At 42.1% G+C, this 27,398-nt stretch overlaps 1 protein-coding gene across 1 annotated transcript; it reads right to left on the reverse strand.

Annotated features, from left to right (window-relative positions):
* Positions 1–2,424: 2,424 nt before the first annotated feature.
* LOC115111503 (interleukin-1 receptor type 1-like) lies at positions 2,425–27,199 on the reverse strand. Its single transcript, XM_029637623.2, has 11 exons — positions 27,044–27,199; positions 26,450–26,528; positions 6,157–6,376; positions 5,720–5,888; positions 5,277–5,454; positions 4,967–5,029; positions 4,736–4,871; positions 4,423–4,562; positions 4,148–4,291; positions 3,712–3,870; positions 2,425–3,626 (listed from the first exon to the last, which is right to left on the reverse strand). Exons 2-11 carry the CDS (start codon positions 26,514–26,516, stop codon positions 3,187–3,189), a joined length of 1,716 nt encoding a protein of 571 aa, XP_029493483.1. The 5' UTR covers positions 26,517–26,528; positions 27,044–27,199; the 3' UTR covers positions 2,425–3,186.
* Between the last annotated feature and the right edge of the window lie 199 nt (positions 27,200–27,398).

A 27,398-nucleotide genomic window follows, 5' to 3' on the forward strand; every position in this document is an offset into this window, starting at 1 on the left:
GGATAAATAGCGTGCCCAATTTCAACTTCCTGCTACTAATGCCAAGAATATAAGATATGCATATTATTAGTAGATTTGGATAGAAAACTGTTTGAATCATGTCTGTGAGTATAACAGAACTTATGTAGCAGGCAAAACCCTGAGGACTAATCGTTCAGATTTTTAATTTTTTAGGTCTCTGTCTGTTCAGTGCGTTCTCATTGGGAAACAATATTTCTTAGGAACTTGTTTTCAGTTTCTACCGCTTCCACTAGATGTCACATGTCTTTGGAATTTGATTGAGGTTAATCATTTGTGCAATGAAGAAGTACGGCCATCTAGGAACTGCGTAACACTGTTGAGAGTTGCGCAAGACATGAAAAGTAGCTTGGTTTGTTGTCTTCCTGTATTGAACACAGATAGACCCGTCTTCAATTTGTTTGATTTTTAACGTTTAAAAATACCTAAAGTTGTATTACAAAAGTCATTTGAAATGTTTTGGCAAAGTTTACAGGCAACTTTTGAAATATTTTGTAGTGACGTTGCGCAATTTGGAAGCTGTTTTTTCTGGATCAAACGCGCCAAATAAATGGACATTTTGGATACATATGGACGGAATTAATCGAACAAAAGGACCAATTGTGATGTTTGTGGGACATATTGGAGTGCCAACAAAAGAAGCTTGTCAAAGGTAAGGTATATTTGTATTTTCTATGTTTTGTGTAGCGCCTGAAGGGTTGAAATATGCTACCCTCTTTGTTTACTGTTGTGCTATCATCAGATAATAGCTTCTTAAAGCCTTTTTAAAATCTGACATGTTGGCTGGATTCACAACGAGTGTAGCTTTAATTTAGTATCTTACATGTGTGATTTAATGAAAGCTTGATTTTTATATAATTTTATTTGAATTTGCAGCGCTGCATTTTCCCTGGCTTTTGGCAGAGTGGGAGGCAAGCGTCCCCTGTACCATAAGAAGTTAAAGGTCTTACTCACATCGGCTACAGAGAGCGTGATCACACAGTCGTCCGGGACAGCTGATGCTCTCATGCATGTTTCAGCCTCGAAGAGAGCATAGGATTTATTTAGCTTGTCTGGTAGGCTCGTGTTACTGGGCGGCTCTCGGCTTGGCTTCCCTTTGTAGTCTGTAATAGTTTGCAAGCCCTGCCACATCCGACGAGCGTCGGAGCCGGTGTAGTACGATTCAATCTTAGTCCTGTATTGATGCTTTGCCTGTTTGATGGTTCGTCGGAGGGCATAGCAGGACTTTTTATAAGCTTCCGGGTTAGAGTCCCGCTCCTTGAAAGCGGCACTCTACCCTTTAGCTCAGTGCGAATGTTGCCTGTAATCCATGGCTTCTGGTTGGGGTATGTACGTACAGTCACTGTGGGGACGACGTCCTCGATGCACTTATTGATAAAGCCAGTGACTGATGTGGTGTACTCCTCAATGCCATCGGAAGAATCCCAGAACCCTATTCCAGTCTGTGCTAGCAAAACAGTAGCTAAGATGGGGAGAAGTCGGTCCATAATAAAGTGCTGATCTGCCTTAACATAACTATTAAACAAAGCAGATCCTACAGGCTCTCATTTTGTCACACCTGGACTACTGTTCAGTCGTGTGGTCAGGTGCCACAAAGAGGGAAAATTGCAATTGGCTCAGAACAGGGCCCCACAGCTGGCCCTTGGATGTACACAGAGAGCAAACATATGCATGTCAATCTCTTGGCTCAAAGTGGAGGAGAGATTGACTTCACCACTACTTGTATTTGTGAGAGGTATTGACATGTTGAAAGCACCGAGCTGTCTGTTTAAAAAACTAGCACACAGCTCAGACACCCATGCATTTCCCTCAAGACATGCCACCAGAGGTCTCTTCACAGTCCCCAAGTCCAGAACAGACTATGGGAGGCACACAGTACTACATAGAGCCATGATTACATGGAACTCTATTCCACATCAGGTAACTGACACAAGCAGTAGAATCTGATTTAAAAAACAGATAAGAATACACCATACGGAACAGCGGAGACTGTGAAGCAACACAAACATAGACACAGACACATGCATACACACACATGATAACACACACGTACACATGGATTTTGTGTTGTAGATATGTGGTACTGGAGTAGGGGTCTGAGGGCACACAGTGTGTTGTGAAATCTGTTATGAATGTATTGCAATGTCTTTAAAATTGTATAACTGCCTTAATTCTGTCAGTCTCCAGGAAGAGTAGCTGCTGCCTGGGCAGATCCATTATAAATACAAATACAACATACAAATACATACAGGCTGTCCCTGTGTAAACTACTGGTGATAATAATTACATATAGTCATCAGTGATCTAATCCTACAACCTTATGACACCTTCTTAGTTCTAGGGAGGTGTATTGGTTAGAGATTATGGTTTCATGATTTCTCAGAAATTAATCACTCATCTAACCCATCAAACACACACTTTTAATTGACATGCAGCATTCACAAGAGCATACACTCTTTCTCAAACATGCACACAGAGGCAAACATTAATTAAACTTCATTAACTTAAAGGTCTCGAACACATCTATCATTATATTCAGCAACTATTGATGGAACTATTGGAAGAAAATAGTCCAGTTCATCACATTTCATAATTTATCAAATGTACAGTGTAAAGTGAACTAATAAAGTACAGTAGTTATATAATAAAAACAAGACAAAACAGATGTAGTTACTGTACCATTTAGAGATTACTAAGTCAGTGGAAACCTTGGTTGAGACCATGCTGTTTCCAAACCATCCAGATGATATCCTGTTTATACTGAGACAGCATAGCGCCAGGCCAGCTGTACCACGCATTACACAAATAACTCTGTTACTGCTAGAAAAAGCTTCTCAAGTGCTCTCGCACAATTCTTAGAGGACACTCGATTACACTGGAACTAGTATGAGCAAAGTATGAGCAAAATTAGCAAAACTCTATTCAGGAGGAGTGTAACTGTTTCTTGTAGGCCGGATTGCTACAAGAAAAAGCCTCTCAATCTGCACAAGTGCTCTTGTACAATTCTTAGGACACTCGATCACATTGGTATCTCAAACATTTAAAAAAATCTATAATTCAACAATTCAAGGGTTCCAGGATCAGGGTTGGCCTCACCAGCCATAGGCATAATAGCCATGTGAATACATCAATATAAACATTGTCAGATAATGTCTAATAGAGACATGACTAATACAGTTCTATACTACAGTTTATCCCAGGTGTTGGCTGTGGTTTCAGAGCCCCTTTGGGCTTGAAGGGCATGTGGTATCTCAGACACTTCCAGAAGTGGCCATTAGGGGACGCAGTGGAGCTGCTCTTTCCAGAGCTGGGCCTCCTCCACCTCAGAGCTCCCTGCTTCCTCCTGATATAGTGCAGTGACTTGGGCAGGGAAGTGTAGTCCACCTTGCCATCTATCTCCACCAGGACAACCCGGAGGCCATTTTGGATCAAAGCGTCGTACAGGCCAATCTGCTGGTCGTAGCTAGGGCGGTCCTGCAGGCTCTGGTGCAGTGGTAACTGGTCCTCAGGATCCATTTTGGGGTGTAGAGGGGATGCACTCTGGGCTGACAGGATGATGATGAGTCGTCTGCTTCTCCGCATTGTCTCTGAGGTGACATCATGGATCGCTACAGAGAAACATGGGACTTTATTTTGTGAACAGGGACAATGCAGTAGATCAACATTCATATAAATCAAAGTGTGTGTGTGTACCTTCCCCAGGGAGGTCATCCCGGCCACTGACAAAAAGTGTGTATCCGTATCGTCTCTCCAACACCTCAGGTAGAACCTGCAGAGCAAACATCTCTGCCCTGGACAACCCATCACCATGGACATAACTGACATAGGCATCATACAGCTTTCCATCTGGTGCTGGAGAAGTAAAGAGGAGAGGAGAGGAGGAGAAGAGGAGGGAAGGAGAAGAGAGGAGGAGAAGAGGAGGGAAGGAGAAGAGAGGAGGAGAAGAGGAGGGAAGGAGAAGAGAGGAGGAGAAGAGGAGGGAAGGAGAAGAGAGGAGGAGAAGAGGAGGGAAGGAGAAGAGAATATAAACATTTTATCCATAATAAATATACATATTTAGAAAATGGCCAAAGACGTTCAGGTTTAGAGCCAGGAATCTTATGTGATTGTGGAGGATCTGTTTACGCACCTCTCTTTTTGGACACTAGGGGGAGGAGTCTCCTATAGGCCAGCACCAGGTCCACTTTAAAGAGGCAGCACATCGATACTCCAAGAACGACCATAGAAAAGACCAGGCAGAGACACAGGCATGTGTAGAAACCACTGTGATTGGCTAGAATGGAAGGAAATCAGCACCTTAAATCAAATCTCTCACAAATGACATGGCCAACGTCCTGTTCAAACAGACTCTTATGGGTGATTTTAAGTCCTCCATGTTACTTAGGACTGTGTTTGGGATCCTACCTGGTTGGAGCCACAGAAACCCTATGTCCCGACCCACGGCGTTCCTGGCGATGCAGCTGATGGTCACGTTGAGGAACTCAGGACGGACCTCATAGATAGACAGAGTGGACCGGCCATAGACCCCACTACTCCTAGGAAGGCTGAGGTGCAGGTGGTGAGAGAGTGAGATGGTCACAGTCACAGTGTAGGACAGAGCTCTACACACATACTCATGCACACGTATGTGTACCCACACACGCAAGCACGCACACACCTCTGCAAACACACAGACTGAGATACAGAGCGTATACTACAGTTTTAAAAGAGTACTCACATTGTTGTCTTTGTCACGTTGAGCTGTTCTATGTGGTCAGTATGTCTTCCATCTACCGTCCAGAACATAGAGCTCTCTGACTCTGTACCTTCACCAACCCCTAGAAACGCTGAACACACCAGCTCTACTCTTGAGCCTGCCGTCAAACAGAAAACACTCTTGAGTCAGTGGCTGTGTCATGGCCATTTTTAGTATTATCTCCTAAAAAGCATGATGTCCTCATTTTCTCACCTGGTTCAACTGTAAAGGTTTCTTTTCTGGGATAGGTTACGTGGGGTTTCAACGGGACTTTTTCTGCCAATACAAAGACCACACAGGTATGGCAGGATAGTCAAACAAAGCCGTATCGATAACGTACAGGTAAACAGAAACGCTCCAATCCTTACAAAGTTACAAATCACATAATTGTAGCAAACAGAGAATAACAAATAAATGGAAAATATAAACAATTGACAATTTCACTCTCGGTTGCAGCCACAGAAAGTGTGGTCAGAAGAAATATATGCTCATGGCATAAATTGAAACGGAGGTTTAGCTTTACCTTTGTTGACTTTAAGCTGAGTGCTGTGGGTGGCGGTGTAGTTTCTCCCCTGCAGAGAGAACTCTACCAGGCAGGTATAAACTCCAGCATGGCTCTCAGTAGCATTGACCAACCGGAGCCTCTTCAGACAATCTTCTTCAATGATCGTCTCTCCATGCTTGTCGACAGGACTACAGTCCTGCACATCCCATCAGAGATGCTGTATGTCAAACTTAGCTCACGCAATCCTATCTAATTATCCCAAATGTTATCCCAATTATCCCAAATGTTTTTTTCTATTACCAATTTTGAGTACTTGACAGCAATGACACAAGGTATCATGCCCGTTGTCATAAGCTGATGTCAGCTCTTATGATTGTTCATTACATCTTTTATGTCATTACTATGACATTGTAATGCAGGCCTTATGGCACGGGTATGTCTAGATGGGCGTCTGCTCTTACCTTGAACCATCGGATGTGTGCTGTGGGGTCTAGACTGAGGACATCCTGCTGTCTGCAGAACACCACTTCACTCATCCCCTGGGATACAGTCCTGTTCTCAGCTGGGACAGGACAGGGTCCAGGGTCCACAGACAAAACAAACTTCATCTCCCACGATCCAGTGGGGTACCTGTGTCATAACACACATGAACATATGACCAGTGCTCTCCATTTACTATTGAAACAATAAAGTTGAGAATTATTCATGTGAGACATTAATACATTTAGGATCTGGAAAGTGAAGACTGATTCATACCAATCATCCTGATTCAATCTGTGTGCGACATTGGAATTATCTCCAAACATTCTTGAAATCACTTTAGGAACTAAAATATGATGATATGCTTTAACAAAGGCATTTTCTCAACTACATACAGTAACCTAGAGAGGTTTCTTACATGCTCTCACAAGTGTAGTGTCCGTTATGGGAGGTGTGGGTAGGTAGAAACCACAGAACCTCCCCTCTGATCTCCACCCCAGAGGTCGTGTTAAGGGTCTGGTTCCCCCCTCTACTCCAGGTCACAGTGGTTCGGGCCTCAGGGTCATCGTCATCACTACACTTCAGCTGGAAGAAGTGACCTGCACTGATGTGGTGGACCTCTACGGCCCCCTGGTGTTCTGGATGACACAATGAAGAGGTTGTTGTTACTGGTTTATGTCAACTCAATACGACCATCAATTCCCTCAGGGGCAATTTAGAAGGAGGAGGACAGGAGTACTTAAAACAGTATAGGCTTGAGGTTTAGCAGTATATGACTCGCTGAGAAAACTGGAACCCGATGGCCAGTCAGCTGCAACCCACAAACCATCAGCTGTGACCCTCCAGTGGGTCCTGAACAAATCACTGTTAGCCACTGATGAATGAGTAGTAGCTATCTATGCTAGAGCAAATCTATATTGAGCATTGACAGTAAAATACCAATGTAGAGCACTTTTCAAGGCACTCCAAGCAGGAAATGAAACTGCTGCTGTTACACTTTGAGGTTGCTTGACCTTAATGTTTGCAATATCTGTCTACATGCATAAAAAGAAGAGCAAACCAATCAGCCTTTCTTCTGACGCACATTTCAGATTTAGACCCCATTTAGGGAGACAGGATGTATAGAAGGAGACAAACATTTAATAAGAGAGCCGTTCAAAACTAAGTGAGGGGGAGGGGAGAGGGGGGTAGAGAGAGAGAGAAAGACAGCATGATACCACCTGTCTCCCATGACAGAAACAGTAAAGTCAAACATATTACATCAATTTACACACCTACATTTAACCCCACCTTTGAAAATGTTAATAAAGCCTTGCAAAATTAAATAATTTATGTACAAGTTACCGATAAGAGCTTTATAACCTTTATTTTAAAAAATAATAATTTTAACCCTTTTTTCTCCCCAATTTCATGGTATCCAATTGGTAGTAGTTACAGTCTTGTCTCATCGCTGCAACTCCCGTATGGACTTGGGAGAGGCGAAAGTCGAGAGCCATGCGTCCTCCGAAACACAACCCAACCAAGCCACAATGCTTCTTGACACAATGCCCATTCAACCCGGGAAGCCAGCTGCACCAATGTGTTGGAGGAAACACTGTACACCTGGCAACCATGTCAGCGTGCACTGCACCCAGCCCGCCACAGGAGCCGCTAGTGCACGATGAGACAAGGATATCCCTGCCGGCCAAACCCTCCCTAAACCGGACAATGCTGGGTCAATTGTGCACCGCCCCATGGGCCACCCGGTCGCGGACGGCTGCTTTATAACCTTTATTTAACTAGGCAAGTCAGTTAAGAACAAATTCTTATTTACAGTGATGGCCTAACCCGGTCATTTGTGCACCACCCTATGGGACTCCCAATCACAGCCAGATGTGATGCAGCCTGGATTTGAACCAGGGACTGCAGTGATGCTTCTTGAACTGAGATAGCCCGAGTGCTTAATAACAGTGGTGTAATGTAACTAGTAAGTAGAAATACTTTGAGGTACTACTTAAGTCGTTTGATGGGTATCTGTACTTCTTTTTGGCAACCTTTAATTTTACTCCACTACGTGCCTAAAGAAAATATGTACTTTTTACTCACATGCATTTTCCCTGACACCCAAACGTACTCGTTACATTTCAAATTCTTAGCAAGACAGGATTCATTCACTTTCCAATTCACACACTTATCAAGAGAACGTACACCGAGGTCATCATTTCTGCCTTTGATCTGATCAGTAAACACATGCATCGTTTGTAAAGTATGTCGGAGTATGCCACTGGCTATCCATAAATAAAATAGGAAATCAAATCTGGTTTGCGTAATATAAGGAATTTGAAATGATTTATAACATTTACTTTTACTTTAAATACTTAAGTGTATTTAAAACCAAATACTTTCAGACTTTTTCAAGTAAACCTAGTATTTTACTGGGTCACTTTTACTTGAGTCATTTTCTATTAAGGTATCTTTAGTTTTACGCAAGTATGACAATTGGGTACTTTTTCCATTACTGCGTAATAAGTTAACATAGGGAACACTATATAGCCATACCTTATTTTGGATGTGAAGGCTTTTACAAAGCATAATACAGATCATAGCAAGCAACAGTTGGTTTAGGAGAAACCATTAGAAAGATCCTACATTAAAAAAATACTATAGGCCTAAATACTGTAGTATTACTATATTTTTATACTATACTTTCACTGTAGCGTTTTTGCGGCCTGTACTGTAGGGTTTTGTGGACATGACTATGGTATACTATTGTATTGACTGTAGAGTTTTTGCGAACATAACTGGAGTATACTGTAGTATTTACTGAAGTGTTTTTGCGGACACTGTAACTGTAGAATATTACAGTGTTCACTGTAGTGTTTTTTGTGGACTTTACTGTAGTATACTGTGGTATTTACAGAAGTGTTTTTGCGGACATGACTGGAGTATATTATAGTATTCACTAATATTTTTGCAGACATGATTGCAGTTTACTAAATTATTCACTGTAGTGTTTTACTTTTTTCACGTAACTCACAATATAACTCACAACAAGTATTTGGTCTCCACAACTGTTAATTTCACTATTAATATTACAGATGTAATGGTATTCGTCATCGGAAGATGAGGAATCTTCGGACCAAAGCGCAGAGTGGTAAGTGTTCATGCTCTCTTTATTAAAACTGAACACTATAACAAAAATATCAAAGAGAATAACCAAAACAGTCCTGTAAGGTGCAAACACTAAACAGAAATTAACTACCCACAAAAACACTGTGGGAAAAAGCTACCTAAGTATGGTTCCCAATCAGAGACAACGATAGACAGCTGTCCCTGATTGAGAACCATACCCGGCCAAAACAAAGAAATACAAAAACATAGAAAAAGGAACATAGACTGCCCACCCAAATCCCACCCTGACCAAACCAAAATAGAGACATGAAAAGCTCTAACGTCAGAGCTTGACAACAGAAGCTTTGTTTTTGATTCAGAACTTAATATATCTATTTAAATCAGAAAATAAACAGAAAGGGCATTGACAAAATTGACACCCTAGACTTAATATTTGGTAGCACAGCCTTTGGTCAAAATAACTGCGATCAAGTGCTTCCTATAGCCATTGATGAGTTTCCTGCACCTCTGTACTGGTACTTTGGCCCACTCCTCTTGTGAAAACTGCTCCAGTTCTCCCAGATTTGAAGAGTGCCTTCTCCACAAGTTTTCAATGGGATTTAGATCTGAACTCATTGCTGGCCACTTCAGAACAGTCCAGCATTTTGTCTTGAACCTTTGCTGGGTGTGTTTGGGCTCATTTTCATGCTGGAAGACCCATGACATTTGACAGAGACCCAGCTTTCTAACACTGGGTCCGACATTGCGCTCCACAATGCCTCCAAAATGCCTTGGTATTCTCCTGATTTCATGATGCCAGCAAAGCAATCCCAAAACATCACTGAACCTCCTCCATGTTTGACTATAGGGAAGGTGTTATTTTCTTTGAAGGATTAATGTTGTTTTTTGTAAACATAGAGATGGTGTGCTTTACCATAAAGCTCTAATTTGGTCTCAGTCCACAGGAAATTCTCCCAGAAGGATTTTGGCATGTTCAGGTGTTTTAGCAAATTGCAGTTGGGCTTTATTATGTATTTATCTCAGCAGTGGGGACCTCCTGGGTCTCCTACCATATAACCCCCTTTCATTGAGTTGGTGACGGATGGTGCGAGTTGAAACTGTTGTACATTGTGTCTGAAGGTCAGCTTGAATCTGGGTGTCAGTTGACGGAGGTGCTTTCTCCACCATCCAAACAATCCTTCGCTGCAATCTTCCATCAAGTTCTCTTGCTGCCACATCCAGGGAGGTTGGCTACAGTGGCATGGGCCAACATTACATAAGGTGGAAACAGGAACAGCAAGGTCTCTGTAGCCTTGAGATTGTTCACGCTTGGCTCCAACCTTGTGTCGGACCTCCTCAGATAATTCTCTGGTTTTCTTCCTTTTTTCCATGCTCATTGCGATACACACAGTAACACAAAACTGGAGAATTATTATTTTTCTCTATTCAAAATGGTTGAATTAGTGAGCTCAATTCCAAAATAAAGTGTTGTGTTTTTGCGGACTTTACCGTAGTAATAACTGAAGTGTTTTTGCAGACATGACTGTAGTATTTGCTGAAGTGTTTTTGCAGACATGACTGTAGTATTTGCTGAAGTGTTTTTGCAGACATGACTGTAGTATTTGCTGAAGTGTTTTTTCAGACATGACTGTAGTATTTGCTGAAGTGTTTTTGCAGACATGACTGTAGTATTTGCTGAAGTGTTTTTGCAGACATGACTGTAGTATTTGCTGAAGTGTTTTTGCAGACATGACTGTAGTATTTGCTGAAGTGTTTTTTCAGACATGACTGTAGTATTTGCTGAAGTGTTTTTGCAGACATGACTGTAGTATTTGCTGAAGTGTTTTTGCGGACATGACTGTAGTAACACCTGCCGACACAGGTGTGTGACACAGGTGTGTCGCCTATTAATTTGGGTCAACAGTTCTGAGCAATGGAACGAACCAGACAACACCTTAGCAAAAATATAAACATTTGATTACAATTGTAACATCTAAACGTAAGACAGGTTCAAGGCCCATTAAAGGGAAACAGTAGAGGCGGGTACTGGAGGGCGCTGCCAATAAAATACTTGGCCTTCAAACCAGCAAAGCCCCCCTAAACAAACCAATTAAATGAAACCACAAAGACATTATTGCAGTGGCTTTACATAATGAACATCTCGAATATTGTGACATGAATAAACTCACTGATTGTCAAACAACACATACCATTATGAACACACCTCAAACATTTCTTCAAGACAGCATGGTCACAAAATGGTTGCTCACAGAAATAAAACAGCAACGACGCCGTACAGCCTACAGCCTACACACACACACACACACACACACACACACACACACACACACACACACACACACACACACATATTTCTGCCGAATCCACAACAATGTCCATCTTCCTGGAATTTCCCTCCACTTTATCTGTGACATTGATCCCCATTGCCATAAAAATCACAAACACCTTCTTTACACTTAACATCCCTGGATCCTGCTGGAGGGAAGCCAACTCTGCAGGCTGTATTGAAGGCCTTTCCAATACCATGGAGTCCTCAAAAATACCTTTCGTTCCCTCCACCCTTTTGTCACCCTCTGCATATGAAATGTTCTGGACAGCCCTGACTTTGGCAACCTCATTCTCTTTCACAATTGTCGGGCACTCCAAAGATGTAGCTTCATGCCTTCCACCACAGTTGCAACATTTCACAGTCTTCATTAACATTTACCATGACCTTCATTTCCACATCTCAGATTCCTTCGCTTGCAGACACTCTACATGTCCGGCAGGTAGCCTAGTGTTTAGAGCGTTGGGCCAGTAACTGAAAGGTTGATGGATTGAATCCCTGTGCTGACAAGTTAAAAATCTGTTGTTCTGCCACCGAGCAAAGCAGTTAACCAAATGTTCACTGGGTAGTGAAGATGTGGATGTTGATTAAGGCAGCCCCCTGCACCTCTCTGACTCAGAGGGGTTGGGTTAAATGCGGAAGACACATATCAGTTGAAGGCATTCAGTTGTACAACTGACTAGGTATCCCCCTTTCCATTGTAAACATTTCCTGAATGTTCTCCCCTAAAATTTGGTTCCTAGCCTGTCACACAATATTGTTCAGATACAAGATTGTGGTGATGCCCATCTACTGTGGGACTCCAGTTAAAGTGCAGGCGGTGTCAGAGATGCAGTTCAGTTTAAGAGCCTTTACAGACCCAGATAATGGAGATGATACATGGCAGGGAATGATTGAAAGTTGTTGACATTAGACTTATTGAGAATTGGTATGGAGTATGGATTATCTAAAAAGGAGACAGAGAGGTGCAAATAATAAATGGCAATGAACATACATAATTCAATTGTCTGTTAATGACAATAATCAATGCATATAAATGGGTAAAGGTAAAGCTATGCATAAATATAGCAGGAGTAAACAATAAATGGTAGGCCGAAGCTATAGCAGGCCAATGTATCAATGGCTACATAGCATAACATGGCAAGCAAACAAACAATATAAAGCTAACAAAACTACTTTGACCCTATCAAAGGGTTGCACCATGCCAACAACCTGGGAGGACAGGCCACCACCACACATCACCACCTCAGTAATCACTCCTTTCTTTTTTTGTATTATTGTATTTAGGTTTTTAGACAATACACAAATATAATAAAGAAATATATCCTTTCAATGGCACCCTGTTCCTGAGAGCAAAGCAAGTAACAGGTATTTTCCCCAGTCTTATGGCGCGGAGCAGCCGCTCCTTCTGGGTGGAAGAAACACAAACAATAATCACAAGTCCACTTCGGGTTACCTTCACCGATTCAACAGTAAACAACTCCTTTTTCAGCCAGCCTGATACCTCATATGGGTCAGCCAAAAGGCAGGGGTCCACTTTCTCTGATCTGATGAAACCAAGATTGAACTCTTTGGCCTGAATGCCAAGTGTCACGTCTGGTGGAAACCTGGCACCATCCCTACTGTGAAGCATGGTGGTGGCAGCATCATGCTGTGGGGATGTTTTTCAGAAGCAGGGACTGGGAGATAAATCAGGATTGAGGGAAAAGATGAATGGATCAAAGTGCAGAGAGATCCTTGATGAAAACCTACGCCAGAGCGCTCAGGACCTCACACCGGGGTGATGGTTCACCTTCCAACAGGACAACGACCATAAGCACACACACAAGAGAATGCAGGAGTGGCTTTCTGACAAGTCTCTGAATGTCCTTGAGTGGCCCAGACAGAGCATAGACCTTAACCCGATCGAACGTCTCTGGAGAGACCTGAAAATAGCTGTGCAGCAATGCTCCCGATCCAACCTGATAGAGCTTGAGAGGATCTGCAGAGAAGAATGCGAGAAACTCCCTAAATACAGGTTTGCCAAGCTTGTAGCATCATACCCAAGAAGACCCATGGCTGTAATCGCTGCCAAAGGTGCTTCAACAAAATACAGAGTAAAGGATCTGAATACTTATGTAAATGTGATATATACATTTTTTATGTGCAAACATTTCTAACCCTGTTTTTGCATTGTCATTATGGTGTATTGTGTGTAGATTAATGAGAAAAACCAACAATTTAATCAATTTTAGAATAAGGCTGTAACATAACAAAATGTGGAAAAAGTCAAGGGGTCTGAATACTCTCCGAATGCACTGTAGCTATCTTGAGGTATTTGTTGTAACTCTAAATGCAATTGTAGCTAGGTATCTAGCTAACAGCTATGGAAGAGGGTGAAAGGGTTAGCTAGCAGTTCCAGCTGTCAGAGAAGGGAGAGTGGGCTACTCTGGATAGCGCAGGTCCTTTGTGGGAGCACATTAAGAAAATATTATTCAGGTCCAGTCCCTAGCAAGAAAAACTGAGGACAGAGAGGTGTAGCAACATAATATTCAGTGCTTTCTAATTTGAGTATAATGCAGCCTGTTTCTTCTGTGATGTTTTCTGTCCTCAGAGAGAGCCGTAAAACCCTGTCTGCAGATGAAGAGGTCCCAATGAATGTCCCAAGATAATATGGGTACATCCTTGTATACCATGGATGATTTGAATGGACTCTGTCCACGCATTTCAAGGCCGCATTGAAATAATGACTGGTAAATTATCCAAGACCAGCTCAGTTAATCCCTACCATTGTGACAATGAGTCGTCATAATGCTGCATCAAATGTACATGATCTTAGGGGCAAACACAATCTAAGTCATTTCATTTATGTACCCCTAATTGCACCGAATACATATGTTTATCCTACAGCTATTGTAAGCAGTAATCATGAGCCTATAAACCAGCGTTACACTGTTAGCACTGGGGCGGTGTGCAATAGTAGGAAGACCACTTTATGCAGCTCACCCTGCACTACTGTCACGACTTCTACCGAAGTCAGCCCCTATCCTTATTCGGGTGGTCGACGTCACCGGCTTTTTAGTCACCACCGATCCATGTTTCAGTTTCGATTTGTTTTGTCTGTATTACACACACCTGGTTTCAATCCCCATATCATGTTCCTCCTGTTATGTTTCCTCCTGGTATGCACTCAGTGCAAGGCACCTAGACATCTGCCCAGAGGGAAATTACAACCCCTTCCAGTTCCACAACGACCGTGGTCACACCTATCGGTGGATTTCGTGACGGAACCTCCCCTGTCGCGGGGTTGTGGATCGGTTTTCTAAGTCCTGCCGTCTCCTTCCTTTGCCCGGTCTCCCTACGGCTCTAAAAACTGCAGAGACCCTGTTCACCCACGTATTCCGGGGTGCCTGAGGATATAGATTCTGATCGGGGACCCCAATTCATGTCTAGAGTCTGGAGGGTGTTTATGGAATGCCTGGGGGTCTCGGTCAGCCTTACCTCAGGTTTCCACCCCGAGAGTAACGGGCAGGTGGAAAGACTCAACCAGGATGTGGGTAGGTTTCTGCGGTCATATTGCCAGGACCGGCCGGGGGAGTGGGCGGTTTACATCCCCTGGGCGGAGATGGCCCAAAACTCCCTACCAACTCCAACTCCCTACCAACGCCACTCCTCTACCAACCTATCACCGTTTCAGTGTGTGCTGGGTTATCAGCCGGTCCTGGCACCATGGCATCAGAGCCAGTTCGAGGCTCCTGCGGTGAATGAATGGTTTCGGCACTCTGAGGAGACATGGAACGCTGCCCATGTGCGGCTACAACGGGCCGCCAGGAGGCAAAAGGCGAGTGCCGACCGCCACCGCAGTGAGGGGCATCGGGTCTGGCTCTCGACCCGAAACCTGCCCATTCACCTGCTCTGCCAGAAGCTGGGTCCTCGGTTTGTGGGGCCATTTAAAGTCCTGAGGAGACTGAACGAGGTTTGTTATAGGTTACAACTCCCCCCAATTATCGTATTAACCCCTCATTCCATGTGTCTCTCCTCAGACCGGTGGTGGCTGGTCCGCTCCAGCAGTCTGAGGTGCGGGAGGTTCCTCCGCCCCCTCCGGACATCGAGGGGGTCCCGGCATATACCGTACGAGCAATCATGGACTCAAGGCGTCGGGCGAGGGGCCTTCAGTACCTCGTGGAGTGGGAGGGATACGGCCCAGAGGAGAGATGCTGGGTACCGGTGGAGGACATCCTAGATCCTTCATTGCTACAGGAGTTTTACCGTCTCCACCTGGATCGCCCTCCGGGTCGTCCCCGAGGCCGGTGTCGGCCCAGCCGCGCGTCAAGGGGGGGGGGTAATGTCACAACTTCCACAGAAGTCGGCCCCTCTCCTTGTTCAGGTGGTGTTCGGCGGTCGACATCATCGGCTTTTTAGTCACCACCGATCCATGTTTCAGTTTTGTTTTGTTTTGTCTGTATTACACACACATGGTTTCAATTCCCATATCATGTTCCTTATCTAACCCTCTGGCATACATTTCTGTTCTGTCCATGATTGGTGGTGTCTTAGTGGTTGTTGTAGGTGTTAATGTGTATGTATTTTTCTATTTGGAATTTTGTTTGACTTTTGTGAGTAAAACTCTGTTGTGTTGCTCAAACCTGTGTCCTGCGCCTGACTCCGCTACATCTCTGCACCCAATCGCTGATAACTACCATCTCCAGTGTAAGTCTACCTTTGATAAGCTTCCCAGTAAAGCATTAAAAACAATCAAGCAACCCAGAAAGGTGCTAAAATTAGCCCATATTAACATATGTAGCCTAAGAAACAAGGTCCATGAAGTCTATAACTTGCTTGTAACAGATAACATTCATATTCTGACTATCTCTAGCACACCCTGATCTGTTTCACATATCCTTGTTATTGTCTCCACTCCCTCCAGGTGTCGCTTGTTTTCCCCAGTGTATTTATCCCTGTGTTTCCTGTCTCTCTGTGCCAGTTCGTCTTGTATGTTCCAAGTCAACCAGCGTTTTTCCCCGTAATCCTCCCATTGCTATTCTCCTTTCCCTCGTCCTTCCGGGTTTTGAACCTTGCATGTTCTGGTCTCTGTACCCGCCTGCCTGACCATTCTGCCTGCTTTGACCTCAAGCCTGTCTGCCACTCTGTACCTCAAGGACTCTGAACTGGTGTTGACATTTTGCCTGTCCACGACCATTCTCTTACCTACTCCTTTTTGGATTATTAAACATCTTACACTCCAACCATCTGCCTCCTGTGTCTGCATCTGGGTCTCGCCTTGTGTCATGATAATCTCTGAAACTCACTTAGATGTGTTGCATATAATCGATGTGGTGCGCATTCGCGAAAAAGGACTGTCGTTGCTCCAACGTGTACCTAACCATAAACATCAAAGCCTTTCTTAAAATCAATACACAGAAGTATATATTTTTAAACCTGTAAATTTAGCTAAAATAAATCCAGATTAGCAGGCAATATTAACCAGGTGAAATTGTGTCACTTCTCTTGCGTTCATTGCATGTATAGTCAGGGTATAAGCAACCGTTTGGGTAGCCTGGCTCGTTGCGAACTAATTTGCCAGAATTTTACGTAATTATGACATAACATTGAAGATTGTGCAATGTAACAGGAATATTTAGACATATGGATGCCACCCGTTAGATAAAATACGGAACGGTTCCGTATTTCACTGAAAGAATAAAACGTCTTGTTTTCGAGATGATAGTTTCCGGATTCAACCATATTAATGACCTATGGCTCGTATTTCTGTGTGTTGTTATGTTATAACTAAGTCTATGATTTGATAGAGCAGTCTGACTGAGCGGTGGTAGGCACCAGCAGGCTTGTAAGCATTCATTCAAACAGCACTTTCATGCGTTTGCCAGCAGCTCTTCGCAATGCTTCATTGCGCTGTTTATGACTTCAAGCCTGTCAACTCCCGAGATTAGGCTGGTGTAACCAATGTGAAATGGCTAGCTAGTTAGTGGGGTGCGCGCTAATAGCGTTTCAAATGTCACTCACTCTGAGACTTGGAGTGATTGTTCCCCTTGCTCTGCAAGGGCCGCGGCTTTTGTGGAGTGATGGGTAACGCTGCTTCAAGGGTGGCTGTTGTCGGTGTGTTCCTGGTTTGAGCCCAGGTAGGGGCGAGGAGAGGGATGGAAGCTATACTGTTACACTGGCAATACTAAAGTGCCTATAAGAACATCCAATAGTCAAAGGTATATGAAATACAAATCGTATAGAGAGAAATTGTCCTATAATTCCTATAATAACTACAACCTAAAACTTCTTACCTGGGAATATTGAAGACTCATGTTAAAAGGAACCACCAGCTTTCATATGTTCTCATGTTCTGAGCAAGGAACTTAAATGTTAGCTTTCTTACATGGCACATATTGCACTTTTACTTTCTTCTCCAACACTTTGTTTTTGCATTATTTAAACCGAATTGAACATGTTTCATTATTTATTTGAGGCTAAATTGATTTTATTGATGTATTATATTAAGTTAAAATAAGTGTTCATTCAGTATTGTTGTAATTGTTATTATTACAAATAAATACAAGTTTTTTTTTAAATCGGCCGATTAATCTGTATCGGTATCGGCATTGAAAAATTATAATCGGTCGACCTCTATTACAGGGGCACCTTAAATTACATTTTGGGGGAAAAGCCAACTTGGCTCCTTCATTCATTGAATCAGATGGCTCATTCATCACATAGCCCACAGATAACTACTTTAAAGAGTTTTTCAAAGATAAGCAAACTTAAGGATGACATGACAGCAACAAATGCTGATACTACACATCCAAGTATATCGGACCAAATTATCAAAGACAAGAATTGTACTTTTGAATTCCGTAAAGTCAGTGTGGAAGAGGTGAAAAAAATATTGCTGTCTATCAACAATGACAAGCCACCGGGGTCTGACAATCTGGATGGAAAACTACTGATGATAATAGCAGACAATATTGCCACTCCTATTTGCCACATCTTCAATTGAAGCCTACTAGAGAGTGTGTTCCCTCAGGCCTGGAGGGAAGATAAAGTCATTACGCTACACAAGAATAGTAAAGCCCCCTTTACTGGCTCAAGTAGCTGACCAATCAGCCTGTTACCAACCCTTAGTAAACTTCTGGAAAAAATGGTGTTTGACAACATACAAAGCTATTTCACAGTAAACAAATTGACAACAGAATTTCAGCATGTTTATAGGGAAGGACATTCAACAAGCACAGCACTTACACAAATGACTGATGATTGGGCTGAGAGAAAGTGATGATAAAATGATTGTGTCTTGTTAGACTTCAGTACAACTTTTGACATTATCGATCATAGTCTGCTGCTGGAAAAACGTATGTGCTATGGCTTTACGCCCCCTGCTATAACTTGTCTAACAGAACACAGAGGGTGTTCTTTAATGGAAGCCTCTCAAATATAATACAGTTAGAATTAACAATAGCTGTTTAGGCCCCTTGCTTTTTTGAATTTTTACTAACGACATGCCACTGACTTTGAGTAAAGCCAGAGTGTCTATGTATGTGGATGATTCAACTCTATACACATCAGCTACTACAGCGACTGAAATGACTGCAACACTCAACAAAGAGCTGCAGTTGGTGTCAGAGTGGGTGGCAAGGAATAAGTTAGCCCTAAATATTTCTAAAACTAAAATCATTGTATTTGGAACAAAACACTCACTAAACCCTAAACCTCAACTAAATCTTGTAATAAATCATGTGGAAATTGATAGAGTTGAGGTGACTAAACTACTTGGAGTAACCCTAGATTGTAAACTGTCATGGTCAAAACATATTGATGCAGAAGTAGCTAAGATGGGGAGAAGTATGTATAATAACTATAATAAAGCACTGCTCTGCCTTCTTTACAACACTATCAACAAGGCAGGTCCTACAGGCCCTAGTTTTGTCCCATCTGGCCTACTGTTTAGTCGTGTGGTCAGGTTCTACAGGCCCTAGTTTTGTCCCATCTGGCCTACTGTTTAGTCGTGTGGTCAGGTCCTACAGGCCCTAGTTTTGTGGCACCTGGCCTACTGTTTAGTCGTGTGGTCAGGTCCTACAGGCCCTAGTTTTGTCCCACCTGGCCTACTGTTTAGTCGTGTGGTCAGGTCCTACAGGCCCTAGTTTTGTCCCATCTGGCCTACTGTTTAGTCGTGTGGTCAGGTCCTACAGGCCCTAGTTTTGTCGCACCTGGCCTACTGTTTAGTCGTGTGGTCAGGTCCTACAGGCCCTAGTTTTGTCCCATCTGGCCTACTGTTTAGTCGTGTGGTCAGGTCCTACAGGCCCTAGTTTTGTCGCACCTGGCCTACTGTTTAGTCGTGTGGTCAGGTCCTACAGGCCCTAGTTTTGTCGCACCTGGCCTACTGTTTAGTCGTGTGGTCAGGTCCTACAGGCCCTAGTTTTGTCGCACCTGGCCTACTGTTTAGTCGTGTGGTCAGGTCCTACAGGCCCTAGTTTTGTCGCACCTGGCCTACTGTTTAGTCGTGTGGTCAGGTCCTACAGGCCCTAGTTTTGTCGCACCTGGCCTACTGTTTAGTCGTGTGGTCAGGTGCCACAAAAAAGGACTTAGGAAAATTGCAATTGGCTCACAACATGGCAGCACGGCTGGCCCTTGGATGTACACAGAGAGCTAATATTAATAATATGCATGTCAATCTCTCCTGGCTGAAAGTGGAGGAGAGATTGACTTCATCACTACTTTTATTAATGAGAAGTATTGACATGTTGAATGCACCGAGCTGTCTGTCTAAACTACTGGCACACAGTTCGGACACCCATGCATACTGGCACACAGCTCGGACACCCATACATTCCTCACAAGACATGCCACAAGAGGTCTCTTCACAGTCCCCAAATCCAGAACAGACTATGGGAGGCACACAGTACTCCACAGAGCCATGATTACATAGAACTCTATTCCACATCAAGTAACTGACCCAAGCAGTAAAATTAGATTTAAAAACAGATAAATAAAACACCTTATGGAACAGCGGGGACTGTGAAGCAACACAAACATTGTACAGACAAATGCATGCAAACACACACACACACACACACACACACACACACACACACACACACACACACACACGTAATGTACATACACACAGATTTAGTACTGTGGATATGTGGTAGAGTAGGGGCCTGAGGGAACACAGTGTGTTTTGAAATCTGTGAATGTATTGTAATGTTTTTAACATTTTATAAACTGCCTTAATTTGGCTGGACCCCATTAAGAGTAGCTGCTGCTTTGGCAGCAGCTAATGGAGATCTATGATAAATACAAAATACAAATATGTATACCTATGCTAGCATATTTTGTGAACAAAAGTAGTTTAAAAGTCACACACAAGGCCTCCCGGGTGGCGCAGTGGTCTACTGCACTGCACTAGCTGTGCCACCAGAGACTCTGGGTTCGGGCCCAGGCTCTGTCGCAGTCGGCCGTGACCGGGAGGTCCATGGGGCGATGCACAATTGGCCTAGCGTCGTCCGGGTTAGGGAGGGTTTGGCCGGTAGGGATATCCTTGTCTCGTCGCGCACCAGCGACTCCTGTGGCGGGCCGGGCGCAGTGCGCACTAACCAAGGTAGCCAGGTGCACGGTGTTTCCTCCGACACATTGGTGCGGCTGGCTTCCGGAGGAGGCGCGCTGTGCGCCTTGGTTGGGTTGTGTTTCGGTAGGACGCATGGCTTTTGACCTTCGTCTATCCCGAGCCCGTAAGGGAGTTGTAGCGATGAGACAAGATAGTAACTACTAACAATTGGATACCACGAAATTGGGGAGAAAAGGGGCTAAAAATAAATAAAAATGTAAATGTGATATAGCAAAGCACCTGAGAGAGATGGGTGCGCAATTAAGCAGGTACTTTCCCAAAATGGATGACACAAACAACTGGATTCATTATCCCTTTCATGCCCTGCCTCCAGTCCACTTACTGATATCTGAACAAGAGAGCCTCATCAAAATCACTACAAGCATTTCTGTGAAAATGTTATTTAATCAGAAGTCACTGCCAGATTTCTGGATTGGGCTGCGCTCAGAGTATCCTGGCTTGGAGGTTTACGTGGTTGCAAAGACACTGATGCCCTTTGCAACCACGTACCTATGTGAGAGTGGATTCTCGGCCCTCACTAGCATGACAACTAAATACAGGCACAGACTGTGTGTGGGAAATGATTTAAGACTGAGACTCTCTCCAATACAACCCAACATTGCAGAGTAATGTAAATGTATCGTATAGTGTGGCTTACAATGATGGCAAAAAACAACATTTGAGAGTGTGCTGACCCTGGTGCTAGAGGGGGTACGCAGCTGGAGGTTGAATGTTGGAAGGGGTACGGGACTATAAAAAGTTTGGGAACCACTGTTCTAATGCAATGTCCATGAAATGTTACAGCCACAACAAAATAATCAAGTAGTCAAGCATCTGCAGACCAGCGAGGAGGAGGAAAGCAAATAGAACAATAACAACTAGCAAGTTTTATCAGACAGTTTCAGGAAATGCAGGAATAGAGCACGCTAGCCAGTAATAGTAAAATTATTATTTGAAACCACCACATGCACATTATCTGTATCTGTATTATATTCCATATGTTTTAATATATTTATACTGTATTGCTATCTGTCTCATGTTGTACAGATCATCAGCATGAAGTTTGAATTATATTGAATTGTCAAGTGAAATAAACTCTCATTTAAATAACTTTGTGCCTCTCTTTCAGATCTGCCAAGCACACCTCTGCCTCTGACAGCTTCTCCCCATGCTGACCACCAATAGACAATGCCCACCATGAAAGCTGCCGTTGATGGGCTCCTGGCCAAGCACCACATGGAGAAAGACATCCTGAAGGGGGTGGATACATACAGCTCTGCTATCAGCTCTACCACCAGTATCATGCCTGCGTCAATGTCATTAGCTGCTACAGCCAAACTAATTTGCTAATGTTTTATTGCACCATATAGTATTGCTTTTTGCCATTCAATATCTAGGCTGACTGTGCCTCGAAGCGGTTGGGTAAGCTCCTTCCTCATTGGCCATGTCAGTTGAACAGTGCCACAGTGTTTCCCAACCCCTCTGTTTGTCATAGCTACATTCTTCTTCTTCTCTACCACAGATTCCCACAAGGTCTCAGACTCCAGGATGGGTAAATGCTTACAACAAAGAAACAGACCTAGAGTTGTCGATTTCCATTGTTACTTGTAATGTTAAAAAGGGAAGAAAAAGACAATCCTATTCTTCTAAATGAGCTAACTAGACTACTACACACAACCACTAGAATAGTTATGTTTTATGTTATTGAGTAGGCCTATATCTTCGTTTCACCTAATGAATCAAATTATTCATCTAACAGAAATCCTTGTAATTTTGCAATAAAGTTGACTAAAGGAGAAGCTCATCTTCGTTTTTAGGTATTTTCACTTGGTAATGAGTAGTAAGTAATTATATAGAAATTGCTCATTGGTCACTTTAAAGTTACTTAACTTTATATAGCTTAGTGCCAGCATTGGTGGTAAATAGACAGCTACGAAAAATATAGATGAAAACTCTCTTGGTAAATGGTGTCTACATGAGATACTCTACCTCAGGCGAGCAAAACCTTGAGATCGGCAGGTGAGGGTTAGTTTTATAGAGACAGGTTAGTTTTACCCTACTGATGATGTGTTGTTGCAATAGTAATCCATTCCAGCAGCTAGATGTTCTTTACCATTCGGCCATCAGATTTGCCACCAATGCTCTTTATTGGACACATCACTAGACTCTATACTCCTCTGTAAACTGGTCATCTCTGTATACTCGTCGCAAGACCCACTGGTTGATGCTTCTTTATAAAACCCTCTTAGGCCTCACTCCCCCCTATCTGAGATACCTACTGCAGCCCTCATCCTCCACATACAACACCCCAAAGCACACACATCCCTAGTTCGCTGCGGGTAGTGACTGGAACGAGCTGCAAAAAAACACTCAAACTGGACAGTTTTATCTCCATCGCTTCATTGAAAGACTCAATCCTGGACACTTACTGACAGTTGTGGCTACTTCGCGTGATGTATTGTTGTCTCTACCGTCTTGCCTTTGTGCTGTTGTCTGTACCCTATAATGTTTACTACCTTCTTGCCTTTGTGCTGTTGTCTGTTCCCAATAATGTTTATACCATGTTTTGTGCTGCTACCATTTTGTGCTGCTGCCATGTTGTGTTGCTCGCATGTTGTTGTCATGTGGCATTGCTACCAATGCTATGTTGTCGTCTTAGGTCTCTCTTTATGTTGTGTTGTGGTGTCTCGCTTGTCGTGATGTGTGTTTTGTCCTATATATATTGTTTTTATCCCAGCCCCCGCCCCCGCACGAGGAATCGTTTAGATTTTTGATAAGGTGTTGTATGGTCCGTTGCATTGCTCAGGACTGTTGACCCAACTCAATATGCTGCCTGTCACAAACCCGTGTGTCTCGTTCTGGTTGAGGTGTTCCCCTCATTAAACAGTAACTGGCATAGTCTGGTAGTTGTGCCATTTTTGCTGACCAACTTCGAAATGTTAGCTATTCAAATCCGATCCAACAATAATATCTAGGAGCTAGAAATCCAGGTCTATAAAAACAAAGGTGTCATTGTATGCTGATTCATGTTCTTTTAAATCCACAATTTGGATCCTTCCACAGCCTCATAGAGGATGTAAATACTTTTTCTAACCTCTCTGGATTACAACCAAAGTGTACAATATTACGTATTGGATCACTAAAAAATACACCTTTTACATTACCGTGTAGTTCACCAATAAAATGGTCTGACGGTAAAGTGGACATACTCAGTATTCATATCCCGAAATAAATAAATGATCTCACTAAAATATGTTTTAATAGAAGATTAGCAAAAATAGATAAGATCTTACTATCATGGAAAGGAAAAATCCCTCCGATTAACTCTTTACTCATATCCCAGTTGACTTATTTGCGACTTGTTTTTTAAATTATATGAGCAAAAAATATTCCATTTAATTTGGAACGCCATGTCAGATCAAATTAACAGGGCCTATTTATATAATGAATTGGGAGGTGAACAAAAGTCATAGTCAATCCATCAATAATATAATGATACTCTTAGCAAAAAAGTTTCTTTAATTTACAATCTTTAGAAACTATGAGAATAGAAAGGTGCTGAACTTTTGTGAAACATCACAGCACAGTTGAAAAATATATGGCAAATAGAAATCAAAACGGGATGGTGTTCAGACAGGGACTAAAAATAACAAGATAACTCATGTAAAATATACTGCGTCCGTAAAATGTATATAGGTTCAGAACTTTTGTGAAACAGCACATTTGAAAAATATATGTAAAAAATAAAACAAAACTATATGGTCTTCAGAGATAGATGGTGCTGAGGGTAGCTGAAGGATGGGACCAAAAGAAAAAAGATAACAATTGTAAAATATACTGTGTCCGTAAAATGTATATAGTATGTATAAACTGGAAGTAGAAGCCTAAGTGTTGTTGTCCATTAGTTTACTCCAATTAGGGGAGGGGTGGTAGGTTTAGGGGAAAATAATAAAGGAAAACATATATATATATATTATACAGTACCAGTCAAAAGTTGACACACCTACTCATTCAAGGGTTTTTCTTTGTTTTTTTTTTACTATTTTCTACATTGTAGAATAATAGTGAAGACATCAAAACTATGAAATAACACGTATGGAATCACATAGTAACCAAAAAAATGTTAAACAAATCTAAATATATGTTATGTTTGAGATTCTTCAAAGTAGTCACCCTTTGCCTTGATGACAGCTTTGCACACTCTTGGCAGACCCTTGCATAGGTTTGTCCAAATATATATATATATATATATATATATATATATATATATATATATATGCAGGATTTACAAATGATAAAGACAATTACATTGATGGAAGCCACAATCCATCTGCAATATTAAAGCTAATCCACCCCCTAAAAAGATTTTAAAAACCTAGTCGGCAGGTGTTACTACAATATACTAGTCATGTCCGCAAAAATACTACAGTAAATACTACAGTATACTACAGTCATGTACATACAAACACTACAGTAAATACTGCAGTATACTATAGTCAAGTCCGCAAAACACTATAGTAAACACTACAGTGAATACTATTGTATACTATGGTAATGTCTGCAAAAACACTACATTGATACTAAAGTATACTACAGTCATGGCCGCAAAAATACTACAGTAAACACTACAGTATATTAATATAGTAATACTACAGTATTTAAGACCATAGTATCATAGTATAGTATTTTTTCATGAGGGTTAGCTGTAAATGTGTAATGTTTGAACTAGCAACATATTGGAAATACATTTTAAACTTTTTTTTGTATTATTCTTGACAAATGTATAAATGAATTGTATCCAAATATGTGGTTGTATGGTGTTTTTAAATAGTAAAATAAAATAAATCAATCAAGGGATACTACAGTGTGGAGTATAGTATTCTACAGTAATCTACAAAATTGATCGAAGGGGAACCTCTGAAGAAATTCCCCGCATGAGCTCCCCAGGGACAGCACGTTCAAATCAACACGGCATCGACAAAGCTAGAAGCTACAGTAAAAAATGGTAAAGTAAGCACTATGTGATCGAGGGATACTACAGCGTGCAGTACAGTATTCTAAACAGTATACTACAACATTCTAAAGTAAGCACTACATGATCAAGGGATACTACAGTGGGTAGTATAGTATTCTACAGTATACTAAAAAATATTATAGTAAGCACTACACGATCAAAGGGGGATACTAGTGAGTAGTATAGTATTCTCCAGTATATGACAACATTCTATAGTAGGCACTACACAATTGAGGGATACTACAATGTGGATGGAGTATAGTTTCCTACAGTATACAACACAATTATAAATGAAGTACTACACATTATCGAGGGATAGTATATTGTGTAGTATAGTATTCTACAGTATACGACAAGTCTATAGTAAGCACTACACGGTTGAGGGATACTAGTGTGTATAGGTTTCTACAATGTACTACAGTTTACTATAGATTACTACAGAATTCTATAGTATCCTATAGTCAACTGTAGTATTTTCTATAGGGGATTGTTATTCAAAACAGCTGTTTTGCTGTTTTTTTGTTTCATGTGAATGTACCCTCACTCAAACCAACCTGTTATTCCAACTGAATAACAACACTCTGTTGAGTGGCTGCTGAGTGCTACTGTTCAGTTCTACCCATTTTAGCCTATACTATTTCCCTGTAATCGCTTTCATCCTGACTTACCTTGGCCAAGGGAGAGGTGGAGCAACAGAGTCATATTGAGAAAGCAAATGTAGAACTCCCACAACATGATGTTCCGAATCTGAGACAGAGAAATAGACCTCGCATCACATTTAACACAACTTTAAAATGAATCTCTTAAACTCTGTGAAATAGGCTATTAGCGGTCGTTCGCAAACACAAAGCGAAAACACCGCTGGCTCTTGAGAAATATCCTGTCTTTTAAACCAACTCCTCGAAGACTTCCCAGCTGTATAGGGAAATGAAACACAGATAATGCGCCGCAAGACAAAGTGCGTTTAAAAACACGCCAATGAAAACCCAAGGAAAATACAGCCCCAGTCAGCACTGAACTGAACCCACACTTCAGTTAGCGGGAATTGTAAGCCTACTGTTATTTAGCAAAAATGCTTTCATTAGGCCATACACATTGTTCCATCAGAGAGCTACTCTCTCAGTGCGCCTCTGTATGTCAGTGAGTCTTTATAACTAACCACACTGGCCACATTTATCTATGTTGTTATTTAGACACCATAATTAAGTTAATACATTCTAAATTAAATAATAATTGTTTGTACATTTGGCAGGCAAACTTACCTTAGCAATGTAGTTTGATGCTTTGTGCTTTATTTTGCGTCAGTGGAATAAATAAACACCGTCTTCTCATTTGGTCTACAAGAGTAATGGTTTGGCGGAAATCCCCTTCCCGGAACTTTTAACCTATATGAGTAACGTTAGCCTACTTTACGTCTCAGGGAGCGCATCGTATGCCTGGTTCCACTACAAGCCGCCCACTCAGCTAGATGCAGGTGGACTATTCTACTTTCTGCTTCTACTACTCATTTTGTGAGGTTAGTATTGTAGGCCTATCTTAACTCAACCTGGTGTCACAGTATTTCGTATTATTCGGAAGTCGGAAGTTGACATAAATCGGAGGTTTACATACACTTTA

Source organism: Oncorhynchus nerka, linkage group LG3 (assembly GCF_034236695.1).
Source record: "Oncorhynchus nerka isolate Pitt River linkage group LG3, Oner_Uvic_2.0, whole genome shotgun sequence".
Classification (NCBI taxonomy): Eukaryota; Metazoa; Chordata; class Actinopteri; order Salmoniformes; family Salmonidae; genus Oncorhynchus; species Oncorhynchus nerka.

Coding starts and splice junctions, on each gene's coding strand:
- LOC115111503 (XM_029637623.2), bottom strand. CDS start 26,516: ATGTTGTGGGAGTTCTACATTTGCTTTCTCAATATGACTCTGTTGCTC. Junction 4,563..4,735: donor AACGTGACAAAGACAACAAT/GTGAGTACTCTT, acceptor CCTGCACCTCAG/CCTTCCTAGGAGTAGTGGGG. Junction 3,871..4,147: donor CCTAGTGTCCAAAAAGAGAG/GTGCGTAAACAG, acceptor TTACTTCTCCAG/CACCAGATGGAAAGCTGTAT.